Raw genomic sequence first — 18,710 nt, 5'->3', positions numbered from 1 at the left:
ATGTGGATGCGTTTTTTCTGGCTTTAGGGTTGCTGTATGAGGAACCTAATTTGGAGATTCAAGCTGAAAAAGCTTTAATAGCCCTGTCTCAAGGGCAAGATGAAGCTGAGATATACTGCCAAAAATTTCGTAAATGGTCTGTGCTTACTCAGTGGAATGAGTGTGCCCTAGCGGCAATTTTCAGAGAAGGCCTTTCTGATGCCGTTAAGGATGTCATGGTGGGGTTTCCTACGCCCACAGGTCTGAATGAGTCCATCACAATGGCGATTCAGATTGATCGGCGTTTGCGGGAGCGCAAACCCGTGCACCATTTGGCGGTATCTTCTGAAGGGACGCCAGAGAAAATGCAATGTGACAGAATTCTGTCAAGAAGCGAGCGGCAGAATTATAGGCGCAAAAATGGCTTGTGCTTCTACTGTGGTGATTCCGCGCATGTTATATCAGCATGCTCTAAACGTACTAGGAAGGTTGACAAGTCTGTTTCTATTGGCACTTTACAGTCTAAATTTCTTCTGTCTGTAACTCTGATTTGTTCATTATCAGTTATTACCGTGGATGCCTATGTGGACTCTGGCGCCGCTCTGAGTCTCATGGATTGGTCCTTCGCCAGGCGCTGTGGGTTTGATTTGGAGCCTCTGGAAGTTCCTATACCTCTGAAGGGTATTGATTCTACACCTCTGGCTTGTAATAGACCACAGTTCTGGACGCAAGTGACTATGCGTATGACTCCAGACCATCAGGAGATGATTCGCTTCCTCGTGTTGCATAATTTACATGATGTGTTAGTGCTTGGATTACCATGGTTGCAATCTCATAACCCAGTACTGGACTGGAAAACTATGTCTGTGTTAAGCTGGGGCTGTCGGGGGGCTCATGGGGACATACCTTTGGTTTCTATCTCGTCATCTATTCCCTCTGAGGTTCCGGCATTTTTGTCGGATTTTGGGGATATTTTTGAAGAGCCTAAAATTGGTTCTCTCCCTCCCCACAGAGAGTGTGATTGCGCCATAGATCTGATTCCAGGCAGTAAATTTCCAAAGGGTCGTTTGTTTAACCTATCTGTACCTGAGCATGCTGCCATGCGAGAGTATGTTAAGGAGTCCCTGGAAAAGGGACATATTCGTCCTTCTTCATCACCTTTAGGAGCTGGGTTTTTCTTTGTCTCTAAAAAGGATGGCTCGCTGAGGCCTTGTATTGATTATCGACTCCTGAATAAAATTACTGTCAAATATCAGTATCCGTTGCCGCTGCTTACTGATTTGTTTGCTCGCATAAGGGGGGCTAAGTGGTTCTCCAAGATTGATCTCCGTGGGGCGTATAATTTGGTGCGAATTAAGCAAGGGGATGAGTGGAAAACCGCATTTAATACGCCTGAGGGCCACTTTGAGTATTTAGTAATGCCTTTCGGCCTTTCTAATGCACCTTCAGTTTTTCAGTCCTTTATGCATGATATTTTCCGTGAATATCTGGATAAATTTATGATTGTGTATTTGGACGATATTTTGATTTTTTCTGAGGACTGGGAGTCTCATGTTCAGCAGGTCAGGAGGGTTTTTCAGGTCTTGCGGGAGAATTCTCTGTGTGTAAAGGGTTCTAAGTGTGTTTTTGGGGTTCAAAAGATTTCCTTTTTAGGGTACATTTTTTCCCCTTCTTCTGTTGAGATGGACCCTGTCAAGGTTCGGGCTATTTGTGACTGGACGCAGCCTACTTCTCTAAAGGGCCTTCAGAAGTTCTTGGGCTTTGCTAATTTTTATCGTCGATTTATAACTGGTTTTTCTGGTGTTGCTAAGCCTCTTACGGATTTGACTAAGAAGGGTGCTGATGTTGCCAATTGGTCCTCTGCCGCTGTGGAGGCCTTTCGGGAACTTAAGCGCCGCTTTTCGTCTGCCCCTGTGTTGCGCCAGCCTGATGTCTCTCTCCCCTTTCAGGTTGAGGTCGATGCTTCCGAGATCGGAGCGGGGCGGTTTTGTCGCAGAAAAGTTCCGATTGCTCAGTGATGAGACCTTGTGCGTTCTTTTCTCTAAAATTTTCTGCCGCCGAAAGAAATTATGATGTCGGTAATCGGGAGCTTTTGGCCATGAAGTGGGCATTTGAGGAGTGGCGTCATTGGCTTGAGGGTGCTAGACATCAGGTGGTGGTTTTGACTGATCACAAGAATCTGATTTATCTTGAGTCTGCCAGGCGCCTGAATCCTAGACAGGCGCGCTGGTCGTTGTTTTTCTCTCGGTTTAATTTTGTGGTCTCATATCTACCAGGTTCTAAGAATGTGAAGGCAGATGCCCTTTCTAGGAGTTTTGAGCCTGATTCCCCTGGTGATTCGGAACCTACAGGTATCCTTAAGGATGGGGTGATATTATCCGCTATTTCCCCAGATCTGCGACGTGCTTTGCAAGAGTTTCAGGCGGATAGACCTGATCGCTGTCCACCTGGTAGACTGTTTGTTCCTGATGATTGGACCAGTAGAGTCATCTCGGAGGTTCATTCTTCTACGCTGGCGGGTCATCCTGGAATTTTTGGTACCAGGGATTTGGTGGCTAGATCCTTCTGGTGGCCATCTCTGTCTCGAGATGTGCGTGTTTTTGTGCAGTCTTGTGAAGTGTGTGCTCGGGCCAAGCCTTGTTGTTCTAGGGCTAGCGGGTTGTTGTTGCCCTTGCCTATTCCGAAGAGGCCTTGGACGCACATCTCGATGGACTTTATTTCTGATCTTCCTGTCTCTCAGAGGATGTCTGTTATCTGGGTGGTGTGTGACCGTTTTTCTAAGATGGTTCATTTGGTGCCATTGCCGAAGTTGCCTTCCTCGTCTGAGTTGGTTCCTTTGTTTTTTCAAAATGTGGTTCGCTTGCATGGTATTCCTGAAAATATCGTTTCTGATAGGGGTACCCAGTTCGTTTCTAGATTTTGGCGGGCATTCTGTGCCAGGTTGGGCATTGATTTGTCTTTTTCGTCTGCCTTCCATCCTCAGACTAATGGCCAGACGGAGCGAACTAATCAGACTTTGGAGACGTATTTGAGGTGTTTTGTGTCTGCGGATCAGGATGATTGGGTTGCCTTTTTGCCGTTGGCGGAGTTTGCTCTTAATAATCGGGCTAGTTCGGCCACTTTGGTTTCCCCTTTCTTTTGCAATTCGGGGTTTCATCCCCGTTTTTCTTCTGGTCAGGCGGAGTCTTCGGATTGTCCTGGAGTAGATGCTGTGGTGGATCGGTTGTATCGGATTTGGGAACAAGTGGTGGACAATTTGAATTTGTCCCAGGAGAGGACTCAGCGGTTTGCTAACCGCCAGCGTCGGGTTGGTCCTCGCCTTCGTGTTGGAGACTTGGTGTGGTTGTCTTCCCGTTTTGTCCCGATGAGGGTTTCTTCTCCTAAGTTTAAGCCTCGGTTCATCGGTCCCTATAGGATTTTGGAGATTATTAACCCTGTTTCCTTTCGTTTGGACCTCCCGGCATCTTTCGCTATCCATAATGTGTTCCATCGGTCGTTGTTGCGGAGATACGAGGTGCCGGTGGTTCCTTCTGCTGAGCCTCCTGCTCCTGTGCTGGTTGAGGGTGAATTGGAGTACGTTATAGAGAAGATCTTGGACTCCCGTATTTCCAGGCGGAGACTCCAGTATCTGGTTAAATGGAAGGGCTATGGTCAGGAAGATAATTCTTGGGTAACTGCCTCTGATGTTCATGCCTCGGATTTGGTTCGTGCCTTTCATAGGGCTCATCCAGGTCGCCCTGGCGGTTCTTGTGAGGGTTCGGTGCCCCCTCCTTAAGGGGGGGGTACTGTTGTGATCCGCTTTTTGGGCTCCCCTAGTGGTGGCTGGTGGTACTGGAGACTTGTGTGTTCTTTTCTGCCTCAGCTCACCTGCTTCCATCAGTTTTGGGAGTTCCCTATTTAGCCTTGCTCTCCAGTCACTTCCTTGCCGGTCATCATTGTAACTTGAGTCTTTCAGTTGCATGTTCCTGCTACCAGTCTGCTGATCAGCTAAGTGGACTCTTGTCCTTTTTGTTTTGTATTTTTTGTCCAGTTTACAGTTTGTCATTTCCTGTTACTGGAAGCTCTTGTGGACTGAAATTGCCACTCCTGTGTCATGAGTTGACACAGGAGTCTTAAAGTAATTTCAGGATGGGTTTTTGAAAGGGTTTTTCAGCTGACCGTGAAGTCCTCTTTTGTATCCTTCCTCTATCTAGTAAGTGGACCTCGCTTTGCTAAATCTACCTTCATACTGTGTATGTCTTTTCCTCTGAACTCACCGTTAATATATGTGGGGGCTACTATCATCTTTGGGGAATTTCACTAGAGGTAAGCCAGGTCTGTTCCTCTTCTAGGCGTAGTTAGTTCTCCGGCTGGCGCATGGCATCTAGGCAGCCGTAGGAATGCTTCCTGGCTACTGTTAGTTGTGTGGTAGATTTAGGTCACGGTCAGCTTGAGTTTCCATCACCCGAGGGCTAGTCTGTTATTTTGTGTTTCTGATGTTCCCATGCCATTGGGGAATCATGACAGGCTGCTGAAAGATGATATTTTTAGCCTGGGGGGATGCCAATATCTATGGCCCCTTCCCAGGCTATTACTATCAGCCCGCAGCTGTCTGCCTAGCCTTTGCTGGTTCGATTTTATAGGGGGATCCCATGTCAATTTTTTTCTGGGGTTCCTCTGTAAAGTAGCCAGTAAAGGCTAAGCAAACAGCTGTGAGCTGGTATTAATAGCCTGGGAACTTTTGCTTATAGTCTCCTTCCCAGAATATTGACATCTGCCCTCAGCTGTCAGCTTTCCCTCGGCTGGTTAATAAAATTATGCGGGAGCCCACACAATTTTTTTTTAATTTTTGAAAAATAAACAGATATTGCATTTCAAGCAGATTTCTGACAGTTGCTTTTTTGTTACAGCATATGTAGGTTAATTATGTTAATGTTACTACATAGGCTGGTGTGTGTGTGTGTGTCTTTATTTAATATTAATGAGGGTATCTTGCTAAAGAGGTTGAACAAGGAAATTACATCACAATTCTATTTTTTTTACTATATTTAGCTCTATGGATTTACAAAAACGCCTGAAAAAACGCATAAAAAAATGCACGTATTACCAACTACATTTTTCTGCCAAGAGATGCAGAAACCTTGAAGAAATTTCTGCAAGCAAATACACAACGTGCATACATAGCCTTAATGTACTGATTGTGGTTTTGGTTATGTATTCATGTAAGTACCCCTATAAAAAAAAAATGTGCTGCCCTTGGGATTAGTTCAGTATGGGAATGTGGCTCTTGGACCAAAAATATTGTGCACCCCTGATTTAAAGACAACACGATTATATTAATGGTTTGGGGGGAGGAGTAAAAGTTTCTGAAAGATTCCCTTTAAATAACAAAGACAGCCCTGTACTTAATTACTAGAAGTAAATCCTGCTGCCTGGTTCCCTTTAAAAATTACACATTAGTAAGTAAGGACATTTCACCAAATTTAATACACCAAGATGTCCTTTTGGCATAAGTTTGTCTTGTATGCTTGTCATTGCTTCAACTCTATTGAAGAAAAACAGTAATTATCAGATGTGTTCAACTGCATAGGAATACTGTCACAAATTAGAATATTCCTGGCAACTGTTTCAAACAAACTGGCTGATCATTGACCTCAAAAAGCTGTGTCAGCAGAGCTTTATGCATATTTTATGCAATCTATTATATTACCATAAACTAAAAATCAGCTGTGTGCATCTTTTATTCTCCATGAAGAAAGTCTCTGGGATCTGAGAGCAGGTACTTCATAATAACACAAAGAGCCAGTATGTAGTGTAGAAACTAAATCCACAGCCAGGTTGAATGGCTGTGTAACCAAGCAACAACCCTCCAAACTCTGCAGGACAAGCACTGTGTACTGAGCAATGCTCCCCTGCTCTACCACCACACGCAGATCTCTTTAGCGCTATTACTTGGATCTTCTCAATGTAAGTTATATAGTTCTTGTATAAAGTTCTCTTTCCTCAGCTTAATGGGTAGTAGAATGAGGAACCGTTTGTCTAATTGGTTGCATACCAGCAGTTGTGTGTGTAGGGTTCCTACCCTTTATGTAGAAAGTAATATAAAATGCATAGTAATAGCAATATATTTAGATGCTACAATATGCTACATCTGAGATCATGTATTACTAATAAGATCTCTAGAATCTTGGGCTCTATGTATGGATCCCAGTTCAGAGGTTGCTTTGGGACGCAGTAGAAAGTCAAACTAGCTTAGCTATTTTGCTTGTTGATTGAACAGTTAAAATGAATCATGTATTTACTATTTTTTTGTGTTAAATGTATTTTCTATTTTATTTATATAAGTAAGCATAAATAAAATATATTATGAACGTAATCACTAAAGCAGAATACTTCACTTGTGATCTCTTGAAGGTAATCTGTCACCGCATTTGATCTATTCAACTATTAATATGGCATACACAGGTGATTCTCACAAAATTAAAATATCATCAAAAAGTTAATTTATTTCAGTTCTTCAATACAAAAAGTGAAACTCATGTATTATATAGAGTCATTACAAAGTATTTCAAGTGTTTATTTCTGTTAATGTTTATGATTACAGCTCACAGCCAATGAAAACCCAAAAGTCATTATCTCAGTAAATTAGAATACTTTATAACACCAGCTTGAAAAATGATTTTAAAATCTGAATTGTTGGCCTACTGAAATGTATGTTCAGTAAATGTACTCAATATTTGGTCAGGACTCCTTTTGCATCAACTACTGCATCAATGTGGCATGGCATGGAGGCGAGGGATTGCTGAAGTGTTATGGAAACCCAGGTTGCTTTGATAGCAGCCTTCAGCTCGTCTGCATTGTTGGGTCTGGTGTCTCTCATCTTCCTCTTGACAATACCCCATAGATTGAAGTTAGGGGTGTGGTTAGGGCTGGGATTAGGGTTAGGGGTGTGTTGGGGTTAGGGGTGTGTTGGGGTTAGGGGTGTGGTTAGGGTTGGGATTAGGGTTAGGGGTGTGTTGGGGTTAGGGGTGTGTTGGGGTTAGGGGTGTGGTTAGGGTTGGGATTAGGGTTAGGGGTGTGTTGGGGTTAGGGGTGTTGTTAGGGTTGGGATTAGGGTTAGGGGCATGTTCGGCTTAGGGGTGTGGTAGGGTTATGGTTAGGGTTGGGATTAGGGTTAGGAGTGTGTTGGGGTTGAGGTTGGAGTTAGAATTGGGGGTTTCCACTGTTTAGGCACATCAGGGACTCTCCAAATGCGACATGGCGTCCGATCTTAATTCCAGCCAATTCTGCGTTGAAAAAACAGTTCTTCCATTCCGAACTCCCCTGTATGCCCAAACAGTGGTTCCCGCCTACATATGGGGTATCAGCGTATTTAGGACAAATTGGACAACAACTTTTGGGGTCCAATTTTTCCTGTTACCCTTGGGAAAATACAAAACTGGGGGCTAAAATATTATTTTTGTGGAAAAAAAAAAGATTTTTTACTTTCACTGCTCTGCGTTCTAAACTAGTGAAACACTTGGGGGTTCAAAGTTCTCACAACACATCTAGATAAGTTTCCAAAATGGTGTCACTTGTGGGGGGTTTCCACTGTTTAGGCACAGCAGGGGCTCTCCAAACGTGACATGGCGTCCTATCTCAATTCTAGTCAATTTTGCATTGAAAAGTCAAACAGCGTTCCTTCCCTTCCGAGCTCTGCCATCAGCATACTCAGGACAAATTGCACAACAACTTATGGTGTCAAATTTCTCCTGTTACCCTTGGGAAAATAAAAAATTGGGGGTGAAAAGATCATTTTTGTGAAAAAATATGATTTTTTATTTTTACGGCTCTACATTATAAACTTCTGTGAAGCACTTGGTGGGTCAAAGTGCTGACCACACATCTAGATAAGTTCCTTAGGGGGTCTACTTTCCAAAATGGTGTCACTTGTGGGGGTTTTTCAATGTTTAGGCACATCAGGGGCTCTCCAAACGCGACATGGCGGCCCATCTCAATTCCAGCCAATTTTGCATTGAAAAGTCAAACGGCGCTCCTTCCCTTCCGAGCTCTGCCACGCGCCAAAACAGTGGTTCCCCCCACATATGGGGTATCGGCGTACTCAGGACAAATTGTACAACAACTTTTGGGGTCCAATTCCTCCTGTTACCCTTGGTAAAATAAAACAAATTGGATCTGAAGTAAATTTTTTGTGAAAAAAAAGTTAAATGTTCATTTAAAAAAAAAAAATATTTAGAATTGAGAGTCCTCAGTGGTTGATACCTTTTAATCGCTAACTGAAAAGATGGTAACAAATTGCAAGCTTTTGAGACTACTCAGGCCTCTTCATCAGGCATAGACTGAATAGGCATATAATAAAAATTCCTGTGAAACACCTGAAGGGTTAATAAACTTCTTGAATGTGATTTTGAGCACCTTGAGGGGTGCAGTTTTTAGAATGGTGTCACACTTGGGTATTTTCTCTCATATAGGCCCCTCAAAGTCACTTCAAGTGTAAGGTGGCCCCTAAAAAAATAGTTTTGCAAATGTTCTTGTAAAAATGAGAAATCGCTTGTCAACTTTTAACCCTTATAACTTACTAGCAAAAAAAAATTGTTTCCAAAATTGTGCTGATGTAAAGTAGACATGTGGGTAATGTTATTTATGAACTATTTTGTGTCACATAACTCTCTCGTTTAACAGAATAAAAATTCAAAATTTGAAAATTGCGAAATTTTCAAAATTTTCGCCAAATTTCCATTTCTTTTTCACAAACAAACGTAAAAATTATCGACCTAAATTTACCACTAACATGAAGCCCAATATGTCACGAAAAAACAATCTCAGAACCGCTAGGATCCGTTGAAGCGTTCCTGAGTTATTACCTCATAAAGGGACACTGGTCAGAATTGCAAAAAACGGCCAGGTCATTAAATAGGCTGGGTCTCAGATTTTTATTTTTGAAGGATAATACCAGACTTGTGTGTGTTTTAGGGCGAGTTTCATGTGTCAAGTTGTGCGTGTTGAGTTTTGTGTGGCGACATGCATGTAGCGACTTTTGTGAGATGAGTTTTGTGTGGCGACATGCGTGTAGCAACTTTTTGTGTGTCGAGTTGCATGTGACAGGTTAGTGTAGCAAGTTTTGCGCATGGCGAGTTTTGCGCATGGCGAGTTTTATGTGTGGTGCATTTTGAGTAGGTGCAAGTTTTGTGTGAGGCAACTTTTGCATGTGTTGCAACTTTTGTGCATGTGGCAATTTTTCCACGTGTGCAAGTTTTGCGCTTGGCGAGTTTGCGTGTGGCGAGTTTTCCATGAGGTGAGTTTTGCACGTGTGGCGAGTTTTGTGTGAGCCGAGTTTTGCATGTGGCGAGTTTTGTATGTGGTGAGTTTTGCATGTGGCGAATTTTGCGCGTGGCGAGTTTTGAGCGGTGACTTTTGTGTTTCGACTTTTATGTGGCGAGGTTGGTGTATGTGTGGTGAAATGTGCGCTGAGGGTGGTATATGTGTTCAAGCACGTGGTAGTGTGTGGTGCATTTTGTGTGAGTGTTCATATCCCCATTTTGGTTCCAAAATTGTGCTAATGTAAAGTAGACATATGGGAAATGTTACTCATTAAGTATTTTTTGTGACATATCTCTGTGATTTAACCCCTTTCTGACCTCAGATGGGATAGTACGTCCGAGGTCAGATACCCCGCTTTGATGCAGGGCTCCGACGGTGAGCCCGCATCAAAGCCGGGACATGTCAGCTGTTTTGAACAGCTGACATGTGCCCGCAATAGCGGCGGGTGAAATCGCGATTCACCCGCCGCTATTAACTAGTTAAATGCCGCTGTCAAACGCAGACAGTGGCATTTAACCGGCGCTTCCGGCCGGGCGGACGGAAATGAGCGCATCGCCGACCCCGTCACATGATCGGGGGTCGGCGATGCTTCTGTATAGTAACCATAGAGGTCCTTGAGAACTCTATGGTTACTGATCCCCAGTAGCTGTGAGCACCGCCCTGTGGTCGGCGCTCATAGCACACCTGCATTTCTGCTGCATAGCAGCGATCTGATGATCGCTGCTATGTAGCAGAGCCGATCGTGCTGTGCCTGCTTCTAGCGTCCCATAGAGGCTATTGAAGCATGGCAAAAGTAAAAAAAAAAAATGTGAAAAAAATAAAAAAAATATAAAAGTTTAAATCACCCCCCTTTCGCCCCAATAAAAATAAATCAATTAAAAAAAATCAAACCTACACATATTTGGTATCGCCGCTTTCAGAATCGCCCGATCTATCAATAAAAAAAAAGCATTACCTGATCGCTAAAAGGCGTAGCAAGAAAAAAATTAGAAACGCCAGAATTACTTTTTTTTGTCGCCGCGACATTGCATTAAAATGCAGTAACGGGCAATCAAAAGAACGTATCTGCACCAAAATGGTATCATTAAAAACACCAGCTCGGCACGCAAAAAATAAGCCCTCACCTGACCCCAGATCATGAAAAATGGAGGACGCTACGAGTATCGGAAAATGGCACAATTTTTTTTTTATTTTTTTTTAGCAAAGTTTGGAAATTTTTTTCACCACTTATATAAAAAAATAACCTACTCATGTTAGGTGTCTATGAACTCGTACTGACCTGGAGAATCATAATGGCAGGTCAGATTTAAAATTTAGTGAGCCTAGCAAAAAAGCCAAACAAGAAACAAGTGTGGGATTGCACTTTTTTTGCAATTTCACCACACTTGGAATTTTTTTCCCGTTTTGTAGTACACGACATGGTAAAACCAATGATGTTGTTTAAAAGTACAACTTGTCCCGCAAAAAATAAGCCTTCAGATGGCCAAATTGACAGAAAAATTAAAAAGTTATGGCTCTGGGAAGGAGGGGAGCGAAAAACGAACATGGAAAAATGGAAAATCCCAAGGTCATGAAGGGGTTAAGGGCATGAAAATTCAAAGTTGAAAAATTGCAAAATTTTCAAAATTTTCACCAAATTTCCTTTTTTTTTACAAATAAATGCAAGTAATGTCAAGGAAATTTTACCACTAACATGAAGTACAATATGTCACGAGAAAATATTGTCAGAATCACCGGGATCCATGCAGCGTTCCTGAGTTATAGCCTCATAAAGGGACAGTGGTCAGAATTGTAAAAATTGGCCCGGTCATTAAGATGCAAACCACCCTTGGGGGTTAAGGACTGTAGCACTAGGCATCGTGAAGTGGGGGCGCCAACCTCCACTGCAAGGTAAAGCATCCATTAGGGATTTATTGGGCCCACATGCTGTTTTATTCATCCCCTGTCTCTACGTTTTTTTATTTCCCTACTGCCCCCTTTTTCCTTATAATTTATGCATTTGCCTCTATAAATATTTTAATATGTACTGTATCCTGGCCTATCATGTGATATCTTTAAATAACTGTCAATAAAAGTTACCTTTTAGGGGTCATCAGTCAAGTCAGTAGTCTTCCCCATGATTGTGGAGCCTACTGAAACAAACTAAGGGACCTTTCTAAACGCTTAGGAAGCCTTTGCAGGTGTTTAATTAAATTATTTTAATTTACTGAGATAATGATTTTTGGGTTTTCATTGGCTGTAAGCCATAATCATCAACATTAACAGAAATAAACAGTTGGAATAGACCACTCTGTTTGTAATGACTTTATATAATATATGACTTTCACTTTTTGTATTGAAGAACTGAAATAAATTAACTTTTTAATGATATTCTAATTTTGTGAGAAGCGCCTGTAGGTTACATACTACTGAGGAGAGTGATACCTGTTTGCCTCATATCAGATGCTATGTTGCTGATAAATCATCTTATATCACTTTATATAAATGTCATCTTCCAGGCTCTGCTGCCTAGAAGATAACTCTGCCCCCAGAGCTTATTTTACATGAAGGGAAAGTTACCAGTGTGATGTGTAATGGTCGCTCTCTGCTCCCCTGATATCACTGCAGAGCTGTGTTTGATTATAACTAACACATCTTCAGGTTCCTCTCAGCTTCAGCTGCCATGTCACATGCAGACAGGGTTGTAATATTTAAATAGACATAAACCCAGATACATAGGGTGGGTGGGTATAAGCACCATCAATGAGTGCATAAGAGCCATATGACCTAGGAGACTCACTCCATACAATTATATAAAAGACTGGAGAAAAGCGAGTTTGCGAGTAAATATACAAAAGTTTAATACATATACTGTTTATAATATAAGGTAGTCTCTCCACCATTCTGCTCCAGCCTGAATCCTCCCTCACTGTCCCGGTAAGACCTTCATTCCTCATAGGGTCCTTATATTAATAGGTTACTTAAAGGGAACCTGTCACCCCCGCCCACCCAGGAGTTTTTAACTAAAAGAGCCATCTTGTGCAGCACTAATTCTGCATTCTGTCAAGGTGGCTCTTTTAGTTCGGGTCTCTGCAAACGCTGAAATAATCATTTTTTTAATTTGTCCCTCATACCTGCAGTTTGTCAGGGGGGCATGTCTTTTCCCCCCTGACACGAACGCCTCCCAGCTGTCACTCAGGGCCTCCGTGCACCGGGCGCCGCCTCCACTTCCTTCCTGAATGTCCCTGACGCCTGCGCTGTAAGTTCCCATCATGTGATGGGAGTCGAAGGGCAGCGTAAACTGCGCATGCCTGAAAAAAACTTACAGCGCAGGCACCGGGTATGTTCAGGAAGGAAATGGAGGTGGCGCACGGAGGCCCTGAGTGAAGGCTGGGAGGCATTTGTGTCGGGGGGGTTGTCACTATGATTTAAAAAGAGAAAACACAGTAGTTTGACAATAAATGGCTTCACCCAACCACTAACCATGAGTGGAGAAAAAGTTTTGGTGTTCTCATTCATATTCTCTGAAAAAAGGCCAAGAAAGCAGAAATTCTGCTGGGTAAAGTAAACTTTTGAGCACAACTCTATACATGTATTACATTTTTGTATATTTACTCGCTAACTCCCTTTTCCACTGTCTTTTATCTAGGGTTGCAATACAATGTGTTTGTCTAAAGTGCAGCAGAACGGTATAGGGGTGCTTCACACTCACTTGTATGACACAGGTCTCTGCTGCCTCCAGGCTTCCATCCTCCGGAGCTTTCGCACACAATGCATGGGACACCAGTCAAACTTTTACTAAGCAGTCCAAGCTCATGAGTTGGGTGCAGGTGAAATAAGACTCAGCAATTCGCATTTCCTTTCTCATTAGCACAACTACTCTTCTGTTCTGTCATACATTGAGGCCATGTTCACACGATCCTTTTTTTTATCCTTTTTTTGATCCTTTTTTTTTCAGGTCCTGATTTGGAAAACCCGCAGTGCAAAACTGCACTGCTGATTTTCCTGCAGTTTCTTCTGCAGATTCCTCTGCGGGTTTTCAACAGCACTTTCCTATTGGTGCCTGTTGAAAACAGGAGCTGAATCCGCAGAAAGAAGTGACATGGTACTTCTTTTTTTTCTGCAGGCAAATCCTCGCGGATTTGCCTGAGAAAAAAAGGATAGTGGGCACAGCGGTTTTTGTTTTCCATAGAGTAACATTGGACTGTACCCTGCATGGAAAAAGGACCTGAAAAAAAAAAGGATCAAAAAAAGGATCGTGTGAACATAGCCTCATTCTGAACTACCTCCAAGCCAGCTGACTTCATCAGCCACAGGGATTCGTTGTCCACTCCAGCAGAGCACCTGGACTGGCCACTTGTTCCTTGTGTAACTCCATATCCAACGACTTCATGATGTCAGAAGACCAGGTCCGCCAAATGGTACCTGGCCCGACCCATAGGTTCCAGATGCTGTTGGAATGTCCAAAAGGGAATTGGCTGCCACTGCCCTGAACTTTTAGCTCATGCTACTCCTGGCAACCCTTCCAGTGAACCTGAACTCTCCTCCACACTTCCCTGGCTGACACTGAACTCCCTCAAACAGGAAGAGCACCCATCTTATAAGCACTTGTGCCCTACCTCTGGGCTAATCCTAACCTATTTCCTGTCTACATGCTAACCTGTTCTATAGCCTGCTGTCCTAAGCTTATTCTTATGCTATATTTACATTATGCTCCAACACTATATGCTTAGTACATCACCATAATACATTCCATTAGACACACTATTTCACATATAAAACTGCACAACTGTATTCACATAGTGTGTCTGTTGTCTTCAGGGGCAGGAACCGGGTAATACAGTCCACATCCTTACATTTGCAAGACGACAAATTTAATTTCTCCTGTTCTTTGTTGGTTACATGTCTCACACTGATAACTCCCCCGTTTATAATAAACTCTGGAGGCAGAGTTATCTTCCAGGCAAAGTCCACCCCATAGCCTGGAGGAGGTCATTTACATATAAGAAAAATGGGGTTGAATGAGATGGAGGAAAGATCATGGTTTGGTTTTATCCACACTGAGTTTTAGAAAGCATCGTGAGAAGAAGGATATGTCTGATAGACGCTCTGGGATTCTGGACAGTGGTGAGATGACATCTGGGCCAGAAAGGTAGATTTGAGTGTCATTAGCATATAGGTGGTCTTAGTAGCCATTGGATTTGTCCCAAGTCAAAGGTATAGATGGAGAAGAGTTTGGGTCCCAGGATAGAGCTTTGAGGGACACTGGCAGAGAGAGGATAGAATGAGGAGGTAGTATGGAATTGGGAGACACTAAATGTTTACATATTAAATGAATTTCTATTGAATCTACTGGCATGTATGAGTTATCATGGTTGCATGTATGAACAATGAATGCATATATGTGTATAGACTTATACATTTGTATTTTTCAATATGCATTATATTTTCTTTAATAAATTTTATTATTTTTTTTTTTTATTATGTTAGTGGGTTTTTGGGTGTGTTGGCAAAGTGATACCCTTTTTCTTGGATTATTTCTGTGTGCGTTGGAGTACTAGCAGTTATATCGATATTTTATTCGAAATAGCATCAAAATACTTATTTTTGCCTCTTTGTTTGTTTATATATGAAATTGTCTTTACAATGATCTGAGAGCCTATAATATACCATAATTTCCAGTATCTGTGCAGACATTGAGCCCACATGGAATGCTGGGTTTTGGTATTGAATCTTGCAGAAATGCAATTATAGCACTGGAGGAGACCAACTTTCAGTGTACAGATATGTTTTGTGTCTTATAGGTATTAAAAGTTTCAAAATAATTTATATTTTACATCTTTTCTAGTGTGTAATAATACCAATGTCATCCATGATGCTGAAGGCAGGACCTCTGTATTTCTATGACCAGGTACATTTTATGCTCACCACCCTATCCTGTAGATTAGTTTTCTAGTTCTTCAGTTTTAAAAATGCCAAAGTCTATGTTCACATTTCCATTTACAACGTCTTTTTGTCTGTTACTCTTAATAGAACAAACAAACAGAATTTGTGTGCTAAATGGACCTTTGCATTATTGATGCAAACTGTATCAGAGGGACCCCATTTGTTATTATTGTGTCCATCTAAGGCTACGTTCACATTGCGTTAGGTGCCATCCATTTAACGGATCCATTTCTAAGCTGCAGGGGTGGATTAAGGGTAGCCAGGGCCCCGGGCTGTTCAGACACTGTGGGCCCCCCGGTCATGTGAAGGGGTCATGCGACGGGGTCATCATATACCTGAACCAGATTATTCCAGAAAAATAGTTGCTGTGTGAAACTATAACCTGTCAAACATCCATTGATCTAGTCAATTTACCCTTCAGTTAGGAAGAAAAAAAACAAAAAACACAATACTATCACCATAAGGGCTCATTTCCACATGCGAGAAACACGTCCGAGTCTCGCATGTGGAAACCAAGCTCTGGCGCCGGCACTCCAGAGCGGAGCGTGCGGCCGCATAGGAACACATGGAGCCACACGCTCCGCTCCAAAGTGCCGGCGCCAGAGCTTGGTTTCCACATGCGAGACTCGGACGTGTTTCTCGCATGTGGAAATGAGCCCTTAGTGCCAGTATTCACAGGAGATCTGTACTTAGTACGCAGTGTCTGTGTAGAGGTAATACAGAGATCACTGGTGACATTATACACAGGACCTCTGTACATAGTATACAGTGTATAGTGTCAGTGTATAGGTAACACTGACTCACCAGTGACGTCTCTAGGTGAAGTCCTTTCATCTCGTCACCTGGATGAGTCCAGCCAGGACTCATCTCTGCAGGAAATAACACAGTTATCTCGAGCTCCGCTTGCAGAACACATTACTTAATTTTTCCTAACTTCTACATTACACCACATGAAGAGAAAGAGGCAACATAGTGTCACTCTACACAGTAACAGGACCGCCCCCCCATTTAAAACAGTGTCCTCAAAAAATAAAATAAATACATCACTGCAGTAATAATATGCCTTAATTAGCCCCTATGGTAATAATAATATCCCCCATCCTGGCCCCGTGTATCTCATTCCTGGCTCCAGCCATATGTTCTCCCATCCTGCCCTCATGAGTATCCATTCTGCCCCATATGATCTCCCCATCCTGCCCCATCAGTCTCCATCGTATCCATCCTGCCCCATGATCCTGCACAATCTGTCTCCAATCCTGCCACATGTCTTTCATTCTGCCCCGTGTCTCCAATCATGCCCCGTATCTACATTCTGCCCATGTCTTCAATCCTGCCCCATCTGTCTCCAGTCCTGCCCCCAGTGTGCCCAGCATCTCTGCCCCCAGTGTCCAGCATGCCCCCAATGTCCAGCATCTCTGCCCCCAGTGTGTCCAGCATCCTGCCCCAGTGTGTCCAGCATAATGCCCCCAGTGTGTCCAGCATTCTGCTCCAGTGTGTCCAGCATTCTGCCCCCAGTGTGTCCAGCATCCTGCCCCCAGTGTGTCCAGCATCCTGCCCCCAGTGTGTCCAGCATCCTGCCCCCAGTGTGTCCAGCATATTGCTCCAGTGTCTCCAGCAATCTGCCCCAGTGTCTCCAGCATATTGCCCCCAGTGTGTCCAGTATCCTGCCTCCAGTGTGTCCAGCATATTGCCCCCAGTGTGTCCAGCATATTGTCCCCAGTGTCTCCAGCATATTGCCCCCAGTGTGTCCAGCATCCTGCCTCCAGTGTGTCCAGCATATTGCCCCCAGTGTGTCCAGCATATTGCCCCCAGTGTGTCCAGCATATTGTCCCCAGTGTCTCCAGCATATTGCCCCAATGTGTTCAGCAAATTGCCCCCAGTTTGTCCAGCATTCCACCCCCAGTGTGTCCAGCATATTGCCCCCAGTGTGTTCAGCATCCTGCCCCCAGTGTGTCCAGCATCCTGCCCCCAGTGTGTCCAGCATCCTGCCCCCAGTGTGTCCAGCATATTGCCCCCAGTGTGTCCAGCAGTCTGCCCCAGTGTCTCCAGCATATTGCCCCCCCCTGTGTGTCCAGCATATTGCCACCAGTTTGTCCAGCATATTGACCCCAGTGTGTCCAGCATATTGCCCCCAGTGTGTCCAGCGATCTGCCCCAGTGTCTCCAGCATATTGCCCCCAGTTTGTCCAGCATATTGCCCCCAGTGTGTCCAGCATATTGCCCCCAGTGTGTCCAGCATCTCTGCCCCCAGTGTCCAGCATACTGGCCTGGGCCCCCCGGATTGCCGTTCGCAATAAAAAAAAAAAAAGTTTTCCTCACCTGTCCGCGCTCCAGCAGCGAAGCTCTCTCCTCGCAGCTGAAGCGCGCACTCGCCGGCGACTGACAATGACATCAGATGCCGGCGATGTGCACGCTGCGGCTGATGTCAGCTGCCAGCCTCCGGCGTCCTGGCGGCTGTTAACTATTGACTTGCAGGCGCACGCCCGCACATCAATAGTGTTTAACTGCCGCAGCGCCGGTAGGGGCCCGGTGAGCAGATGAGACGGGGCCCGATGCGGGCCCCCTCTGCCCACCGGGCCCATACGCCAGTCAGGGCAGTAATGCCCTGATGGCGGCGGGCAATCTGAGTGGTAGCCCAGGGTCCCCCGACATCACTGGGCTCCGGGCTACCGCCCAGATTGACCCTATTATAATCCGCCCTGCTAAGCGGCACTACCGCTATGTAACGGATCTGTTAACACACCCATAGACTTCAATTAGCGTAAGCGATGATGCACACCTTCGAATGCGGACTATTGCGTTTTCGGGTACGTTACGACGAACTCACAGAGAACGGGAGCGTTCACTGTGCATTGAACTCTATTGCTAACGCAATGCAACCATGCGTTAATAAATACGTTAGCGCGATCGGAAAAAATAAGACAATTTGGGACACATCGTTAGCTCATCGGTTTAACGGATCCGTTTAACGGAATGCCCTAACGCGATGTAAACCTAGCCTAAGTTCTGTTTTGCATTTTTTTTTGAACAGATGAAAAAGTTCTGCATAATTTGCTTTTTCTTCCCTTATAAAAAGCGAACACACAACTGTCATGGGTTTAGGCTACGTTCACATTTGCGGTCAGCGCCGCAGCGTCGGGCGCCGCAGCGGCGCCGCATGCGTCATGCGCCCCTATATTTAACATGGGGGCGCATGGACATGCGTTGTGCTGCGTTTTGCGCCGCATGGCCGCAAGCGTTGGACGCAAGAAACGCTTCAAGTTGCATTTTTTTTGCGTCCAACTTTCGGCCAAAAAGGACGCATGCGGCGCAAAACGCAGCGTTTTAGCGTGTGTTTTGCCGCGTTTTTGTTTGCGTTGTGCGCTGCGGCGCTGACGCTGCGGCGCACAACGCAAATGTGAACGTAGCCTAACCGCGACAGAGAGGAGCCAGAAGATCACAGCGTCTGATTTATCCTACTCCAGCACTGCTAAGAAGCACTTCACCTTCTTATTAAATGGTGTAAAT

The 18,710-nt window shown here is 44.1% G+C and overlaps 1 protein-coding gene across 1 annotated transcript in view; it reads left to right on the top strand.

The window, feature by feature from the left end:
* The window catches only part of LOC143776123 (uncharacterized), a 152,089-nt gene that overhangs the window by 20,036 nt on the left and 113,343 nt on the right, over positions 1–18,710 (top strand). The window contains exon 2 of the mRNA XM_077265151.1: positions 15,107–15,169. Within this exon, the coding sequence (XP_077121266.1) occupies positions 15,107–15,169 (63 nt within the window). The remainder of the gene's footprint in view (positions 1–15,106; positions 15,170–18,710) is intronic.

Source organism: Ranitomeya variabilis, chromosome 5, assembly GCF_051348905.1.
Source record: "Ranitomeya variabilis isolate aRanVar5 chromosome 5, aRanVar5.hap1, whole genome shotgun sequence".
NCBI classification, from domain to species: Eukaryota; Metazoa; Chordata; class Amphibia; order Anura; family Dendrobatidae; genus Ranitomeya; species Ranitomeya variabilis.
Note: the sequence above shows the minus strand (reverse complement) of the source record. Positions and strands in the feature narration are given on the sequence as shown.